Genomic DNA, 8,008 nt, shown 5'->3' with positions numbered 1-8,008 from the left:
CACCACCGACCGGGGCGGGCCGATCCGGTCTGAACCAAACCCGCCTTCTTGACTTGATCGGCCCCGCCCGCCCCGGGCCCGGGCCGAGCTGTGCTGGAGGAGGCGCTCCCGGCCAGTGTTGTCAGATCGGAGGCGCGGCAGAATGGGCTGGACGAAGGCGGGGGAGGAGGAGGAGGGGATCCTCTCAGCTCCCCGTAGTGGTGGTGTGTGTGTCGCATGAGGGAAAAGGGGCGGACACCCCCACCCCCCCTTTCCACTTGCCTCGCCGTCGCTGCCAGCATTTCGATTATTTTTCGATTGTTTTTCTCTTGCAAGTCGCCGCCGCTGCCGTCGTCGTCGTGGTAAAATGTATGGGGGTGGCCCAGGCCGCGGTTGCCCCAGCCCGGCTGGTGTGCCCGGGGGGTTGGCGCACTCGTCACAGAGCGTGCCCTGCTTTTCAAGTTTGTTTGGGGAACTCCCCTAACGACTGTTCGCGCAGTAGTTTGGGACGTATTGTTGCAGGCCTTCCCTCTAGTTCCCCTCGCTCTCTCTCTCTCTCCCTCTCTCTCGTCTCCTTCCTCCCTTTCCGTCCTTTCTGCCGCCTTTCCCTCGTGACGTCGGTTCCCATCTACTCTGCTATGCCCTTTTGTCTTTCGCGTACCAAAATTTTGTTTATCCATTCCTACCCCGCCTGCCGATGACTGCCTGCCTGCTGTATTCGTGGCTCTGGTCGGCTGGCTCTGGTGGCTGCAGCAGAGCCCGCCTAGCAGAGCCCAGAAGGAGGCGGTGCTTCCTTATTAAATTCGTTTTGGGCGAGCGATTCCGAACGGCGTGGGAACATCAGATAAGAGGGTTCCTCGTTGTATACACATTTGTCAGCCCCCCATGACCCCCACCCTGCCCAGCACCTGGCCGTCCAAAGTCACTGCGGCCTCTTCTGCTGCTGTTGTGCTTTGCAGGTCACGCCTCAGCCCCGTCCCTGGCCCTCCTGGAACTGTTAGGACCGAATGCAATGCCTGGATTGTAGAGGAGGGGGCCAACGCCAGCGGGGGTGCGCAATAGGGTATTTCGCTCAATCGTAAACGTACTGGTACATAGAAGATGCAAAGAAGTTGCAAAACGGAGCCGGAACAAGCTGGCATAACCTGAAATAGCGTTCGCGTTCTTATTATGAATTACAAGCTGGTAAATGGTGTGTTATATCATTAGTTTTCAGTTAGTATTTTACAAATCTATACTTAAGCAAAACATTCTTGCCTTTTTACGGATAAAAAATGCGTAGTAGTAGTATTTCTGAATCCGCTTGTCACTTCCTTTTTATCTTCTCCCTGTCAGTGTTCGATTCAGCGAAATTCTGTATTCTTTCTTGGTATTCTGTCGTGTTTTCTTTCTGTTTGGGAAGAGAAGGGGCAGTTAAATGAATGATGCTTATGCTCGTACTTAAGCGACGTGGCAACATCGCTGCCAACACCTATTTCCGCATGGCGGCCAGTCGTGTTCGTGTGTGTCGTAGTGAGTGTGCGCGCGCGTGTTTTTTTCCTCTTGTGTTTCGAGAGGCGCACCTAAAAGATCGTAAAATGGTGAACATCTGTTCTGCTTTACAGAGAGGCATCACCAGAGGGGCGCTGTGTGTAAAGGGAGGGGGGGAGGGATAAAATATCGCTTGTCCGTCATTGTGACCTGTCAAGAGGATACGAGTGTAAAAAGAAGGGGGGAGGGGTGTGCTCATGACATTGCAGGAATTTTGTTTATCATTCGCAGTGGAAGGGGAGTTATTATCTTTGGACGAGCTTGGCGGCCAACAGCGGTCATTTCTATTTTTTTCCACAGTGGCGAAGAGACCAAAGAGACGGATAAAAATTAGGATGGATATGAATAAGAGAGGAAGACGAGGGCATGTCATCATGGTCCAACCACCTGTCTCACTCACTCTCAAGAGAAATATACCGCCCCTCAAAAATGATTTTGGCACCATTTTCGTACTGCTTTCTTTCTCTGTTTTTATTCTTGGTGTTTGGGGCCTACGTGGGGTATTTTGCCAAACAATACTAAATGTTTCTCATCGGCCGTAATACCGTTTTTCAGTGAATCCCGGGGGGCGGGAAGTAAAAAGAAAAATGGAATTCCCAAAACGGAACCAGCAGTTGAAAGGGAGCCGTCAGGGTATGACAAATACATATGGTTTCACTGAAAATAAACAAATGAACAAAGGACAGAGCAGTGCGTATTTCTCATACTGCGACGGTTCGTATCGTACTGCTAGTTCTGCTCGTTTTTATCCCATTTTTTACTTCTTTCTGCCCCGTGATTCACTGTCGCTGAGAAGAAACCGAATCGCAACCCTAACGACAAATTTCGGAGGCAAGTACATTTTCCAGCCCGCTCAATGGAATACGCTACGAACTCGAGCTTTTCCTGCGAAACAAAATACACACTGAATAGACGGCGCTTTAAATGATTAAAGGTTTTTTCTTCGTCTCCGTTTTTGAACGACAAGGAAGCGTCCCGACGCCGCCGCCGTGCTGCTGTTTGCACACCGTCCCGTCGAAGCGGAGCGGACGACGGGACGGAGACGGAGCCCCCGAGAGCAGCCGAGCTGAGCCGAGTCGAGCCCGGGCGGGCGGTGCCGGGCCGAGCCGGGGCCACGCGGCGTCGGGCCGAGCCGAGCCGGGGCCGGCGGGCTGGGCCGTGCGATGTGGCAACGTCGCGCCTCGTTGGCGTGGGCTGCAGGCGGTGCTCGGGATCCCGTGCCGAGTGGTGCTCGGGAGTTCGGGCCGACGCTGCGGCTCCGCGGCCGACCCGCTTTGCTATGTTTGCTATATGCCCCGTCCGAAACCAGTGGCGTAGAGGCCGGCAAGGGGTGGTTTAGGGGTTGGTTGTGGTGTAGGCGAGCGTAGAGGTCGCGTTGGTGTAGTCTGCGCAGCCTCCACCTCGGACCGCCGACCGCCTCTCACCTACGCCGCCGACGGGCGCCACAACGACAGTAGAGATCACGTCGGTGGCGTTCAGCATATACGCGACGTGCGCACATCACATACTCGGTCTGATTAGCGTCGCCACAGCAGAGCTGAGCTGCCGCTGGCGCCCTCCCGGTCCTTCCCCCTCTTCCCCCCGGAGTAAAAGCCGTCCACTGGCGCTCGTCCGAGTGGGCCGACCCGGGGCTGTGGCTGTGGCTGTGGCTGTGCTGCTGCAGGCCGGAGTCATACCCCGACGTGATTGTGGAGAACTGGGACAGGGCGGAAGCTCGGCTGCTCTGGCCCAATTCATTGACAAATGTATGTAACATGTGAGGGAAGGGGGTGGGTGTGGGGAGAAGTTCCGGCCGACACGAGTGGACCCATACGGTGGGGTTTGTTGAGGGCTATACGGCTGGCTCTCAATGTATCTCACAACTGAACTGAACACAATATGGAGAGGGTGGTGTTGTTTTGAGCCGGGCGGTGTGAGGTGGTGGTTTACTGACGCCCCCCTCCTCCCCCTTCACACAATGAGCCCGGTCAGGTGATGGCCGTTGTCGCTCGCAGGAGTGTATTCTTGCTGCTGTTGTTGTTGTTGTTTGTGGTGTTGTATGCCGTGCTTATCAATGTGTCCCATCGTTATTCCTGTGGCGAGCCGCTCCTCATTGTCATTTGAAGTGCACTGGTTTAAAGGTCAGCCAAAAACTACGTATGTGATGTGCATTCATGCATTCGTGCATTTTTCATTCATTTCCGAACCGCGTACATTCGCTACGAACAAGCGGTCGTGCTTTTGAAGTTGAAGTTACACACACGCGTTTATGGCGCTTTTTGGGTGGGCACGGTCTAACCTTTTTCGGACACCCCTTTCTGTCTCTGTTCCGGAACGTAAGTCGGTCCACGCCTCCCGTCCACGCCGCCGCCGACCGAAATTGGAACAAATGGACTTGTTGTTGCACCGCCCGCCCCCTGTCCTGTCCGCAATTGAAATAGGGGCGGTGTTTGAATACCGAGCAGGGCGGCCCGGGCCGGCCATTGGTCCGCTTCGGCTCGGGAACCAATATTGGAGAAAGGGAACGAGAGGGGACAGGGGGGGTAGTGAAAAGGGGCTCCGGCTGACGTCACCGCGCCGGGACTCGGCTCGGCGGGGTGCGAAGCCAGCGGCCTGGAGGCCCCCCCAATCGGGTTTTGTGTGTAGGGGGTGGGGGAGATTGCTGCAGAGGGTGAAAAAGTGAGGGCGGTCGCGCCACCTCGCACCCCTCGGTGGCCTCGGGTAGGGGCTCGGATGGTTTGGATTCCTCGGTGGAAGTACACTGCGTGGCGTTGGACGTTTTGCTCACCTGCAGCTGAGAAAAACACAAACCGGAAGCCCGGCTGTCCCAAAATATTCTGCTCAGCAAAACGTGCAAGTAACCCTTTTAAATAGTGAAATTTGCATCACTAGCTGGAAGGTAAATCGTGCCCATAACATACACGTTATAACCTGTGTGACGACTTGTATCTGAGTCGGTACCGTAATCGTCCCCAAAACGGGGTTAATCTCCCAAATCTCCCCCAAGCAGATAGTGCGCTGTGTGCTCAAGCTTTTAAAAATGTAGATGATTTTCTGGGACAAAATAGTTCTAGCAGTCCGTTTAGTGTGCAGCTTAGTGCATTGTGCTTTGGCTAGGCTAGGAAGACACACACGTGTGCTCCGTATGTCAGACAAAGGGAAGACCGTCTCTCCTCGCCTCGCCTCGCTCCGCGAGTCTGCGCCGCCTCTCTATCTCGACTGCAACCCCCCCATTGTGCTCTAGAGAGCGAAGAGAGCGGCGGTGGCGCCTGCCGGGCCGGGAGGGGAAAGGGGGGGGGGCGTATTGAAGTGCATCACTCTAAATGCTAATAGCGGTCTATTTCTACGCCGCGTGTCGCACGGTCGTGTAGTCTGCTGCCGCGGGGTCTACGACGACGGCAAGGGGTGTACGGGGAAGGGGGTGGTGGTGTCAGCGGCAGGACCACGATCAGGAGCAGCATCAGCACCAGGGGCAGGTGACCAGGTGGGGGCGTGCAGAGGCGCCCACCAACCACGGCCAGGGCGGGGAGACCTTGCGCGAGGAGCTCAGGTTTGGCGGACGCGCTTATAGCTTTGCTCGCCGGGCTCGGCTGTGCGGCACCGATACTGCTACACACGGTGTGTGCAGACACGTGCGTCCTTCGTGTCGCGTCAGAGAGAAAGATAGACGGCCAGGGGCAAAGCAAGACGGGGAGATTACGAACCAACAAGCCCCTCGAGGTTGGCTGGCGGGGCTGGGCCCCCTCGTGGGTCATGGGTCTCATCCTCCTCCTCCCACGAGTCGGTGCGAGTCGCGACGAGCTCGTGTTAATGTTATCTCAAGGACACCCTGCAGCAGCGCCCTGTGCTATATGCCGGGCCGCCGTGTCCTGCAGCAGAAAGCGTGTCAGCGTGCGCGCCGCCCTGTCCTCTCTATGGTCCTCCCCCGGGAGCGGTGCTGCCACGCCCTCTGTGGCTGTCCTCTCCTCTGGTCCTTCCCCCTGTTCTTCGCTGTCCTATCTGCGTCTAATTCATTAGTCACTGCCGCAAGTCATCCAGTATCGAGTCGGGGGGAGCGGTTGAAAGCTGCGTGGTTGATGCAGGTGGACGGATGATGGATGTCGCCTCGAGTGTGATGCAGGAGGATGTGTATAGGTGGCAGCCGCGTGGGTGATGCAGGTGGATGATGCGGGGCGCGTGCCATATGCCGGTTGAGGCCGTGGCTGGTTGATTGCTCTGCCGCCGCCGGGGAGCCTGTTGCCACGTATTCTTCTATTTCTCCTTTTTGACCGTGAACCTTACTGGATGGTGTAGTGACCTTTGTCGCCGCCACATCCAGGCCGCCTTTGCTGACGATGCTGTCGCCTGGAGTGTGTTTTTGACCTTTTGTGGCTGGAGCGGTGAGGCACCCGCGGGGCTCCCGACGCTGCCGCCTCGTCTCCCCAGTTTGTGTCCGTGCTCTTGTCTCTCTTTGCGCGCCCCTCTTTGACGTCCCCGACGCTAACGTGTGCTCCTTTGCCTTCTTCTGCTGCAGCTATGGCCGTGTTCAGAGCGTCAAGCTGCTGCCCCGGCTCAAGGACGACCCGCTTGACGGGGCCAGCGGGCTGTGCGCTACCGTGGCCTTCATGGACATCAAGTCGGCGTCCAAGGCGCACCTAAACGAGCACAAGCTGGACGAGCGGTGCTTGTCCACGGAGTACTACGAGCCGCCCGCGCCCACCTCGCTGTCGGCCTACGCTTCGCCCAGGTTCTCTCACGGGTAAGTCTCGCGCCCTCTGTGGACGATCGCCCTCCCCGCCTCCCCCACTTACCTTCTCCGAGCCTCTTGTCAGTCATGCCAACCACCCAAAGTCCGCACGGACACGAGGAGCTGCCAGCTTGTCCGTCGGTGGCGTGCACCTCACTGGCGGACTCCGCCCTCCCCACCCTGGGGCGCCCTGGGGTGTGGACCCGTCCCGGGACCCCGGATGACTCTGGCGACCCTGCCAAGGCTCTGGTCTGTAGCACTGAGCTGGGACCCGTGGCTGATTTTTGAGTTGGCAGTTGGCACGCTCCTGTCTGCGCGTTTGACTGGTTGGCCTTGATTGTCACCCTGTTCCTTACCTTCCCCTTCCTCTCTTCCTCTTCCTCGCTTCATGTCGCCACCTCACGAAGAAAGACACGAAGACTCACCTCACCGTCCAGACACTTACCCATTGGCAAGCACGACTCTGAACACATTCCTCTAGCAATTACACAGTATGAAAGTGTTAATTTTCACTAGGGTTGGGGGAAAATTTAATTCATCGTGTGGTGTGTGAAAAAAAAAAAAAGAAAGTTTCAATTTTCTATCAAAAGTTTGTGAAAAGTAAAAAGTGTGTTGTGTGTTTGAAGTGATGTGTGTGCGAGTGAGTGCGACGACGTAGTGCTTCAAGGAATCAAGATTCTGCTGTGCAAAGTGTGCAGCAAGAAAGTGTCTCCGCGGCTCGTCTTTGGATTTACTACTACCTCGGCGCCCTCCCCAGAAGACGGAATAAAAGTGGAATACGCTCTCCAATGTGGATTTCAGTGATTGTGGATTACGCTTCGCCCGACGCCTCTGGATTACATTGTGTGGATTACGTTTTGTGAAGTGATGTTGACAAAACAAAAAGTGAACGGAAGTGACGAGTGAGCTCGCCCGGAGGGGCCCTGGCGGCGGTGGGGGCCCAGTGACGCCCCCCCCCCTACCGCCCCTCTTCGCCCCCTCCGGCGCCAACGTCATCAGCCCCTTCCACACGAAAGCACTCTGACCCGCAGTACTCCACACGACACGAAATACACAATACAAAAACTCATTTGCGAACGGTAAGTACGGCCCGGCCGCCCTCCGGCCCCGCCACCCCGCGGGGCGCCTCCAGCTGCCACGCCCCCGCCGGCCCCGGCCACGGCCCCGGCCCCGGCCCCGGCCACGGCCCCGGCCACGGCCTCGGCCGGCGAGGCGAGGCAGGCGGATGGAAATGGGATCTCGCTAATGGAGAGCAGAGAGAGAGATTGGCGCAGCGAGGGCGGCAGTGGCTGGCTTTTCTTTTATGTGTGTCAGTATTGTTGTTGTTGTTGCTGTTGGTGGTGGTGTAGTGGTAGTAGTAGACGTAGAAGTTGTGTTTTTGTTTGAACTGAGAGGCATGTTGAAGGAAAGGATTGTTATACACCCCCGTATGCCGCCGACGTCAGGGGATTTGAAGGGAGGCTACCACAGGCAACCTGGGGGTGCACGTCGGGTTGCCTGTCGCCCCAGTTCACCCCAGCGCGCTCCTCCCCCCTTATGTTAGTTAGGGTGTGTGTATGGCGCTCAGCGCGCCGTCAGCTTCGTTTTGCTCTCGAAGCGCCATATGTAAGGAAACGGTTGTCGCGACCAACCCGACTGCCTGCCCGTTCTCCGCGCCCCTCACAGTTCACTCCCCGTCCACCCCGCCGACGGGCGGTTCGGCGGAACGAAACGAATGCTCGTAGATTTCCTCTAGATTTTTCTCTGCTGGAATAACGCGGTCAGCTCCGCCGCGCCCCGCCACGCCCCGCCACG

The 8,008-nt window shown here is 57.1% G+C and overlaps 1 protein-coding gene across 9 annotated transcripts in view; it reads left to right on the top strand.

Moving 5' to 3' along the window:
- The window catches only part of LOC113218419 (protein split ends), a 91,102-nt gene that overhangs the window by 33,809 nt on the left and 49,285 nt on the right, over window positions 1-8,008 (top strand). For all 9 annotated transcript variants that reach the window (XM_052266858.1, XM_052266855.1, XM_052266854.1 and 6 more), the window contains exon 2: window positions 6,002-6,226. In XM_052266858.1, coding sequence (XP_052122818.1) covers window positions 6,002-6,226 — 225 coding nt within the window. The remainder of the gene's footprint in view (window positions 1-6,001; window positions 6,227-8,008) is intronic.

This window comes from Frankliniella occidentalis, unplaced genomic scaffold, assembly GCF_000697945.3.
Source record: "Frankliniella occidentalis isolate FOCC.00 unplaced genomic scaffold, Focc_3.1 Scaffold43, whole genome shotgun sequence".
Lineage (NCBI taxonomy): Eukaryota > Metazoa > Arthropoda > Insecta > Thysanoptera > Thripidae > Frankliniella > Frankliniella occidentalis.
The sequence above is the reverse complement of the archived record's forward strand: the minus strand, read 5'-3'. Positions and strand labels throughout refer to the sequence as shown.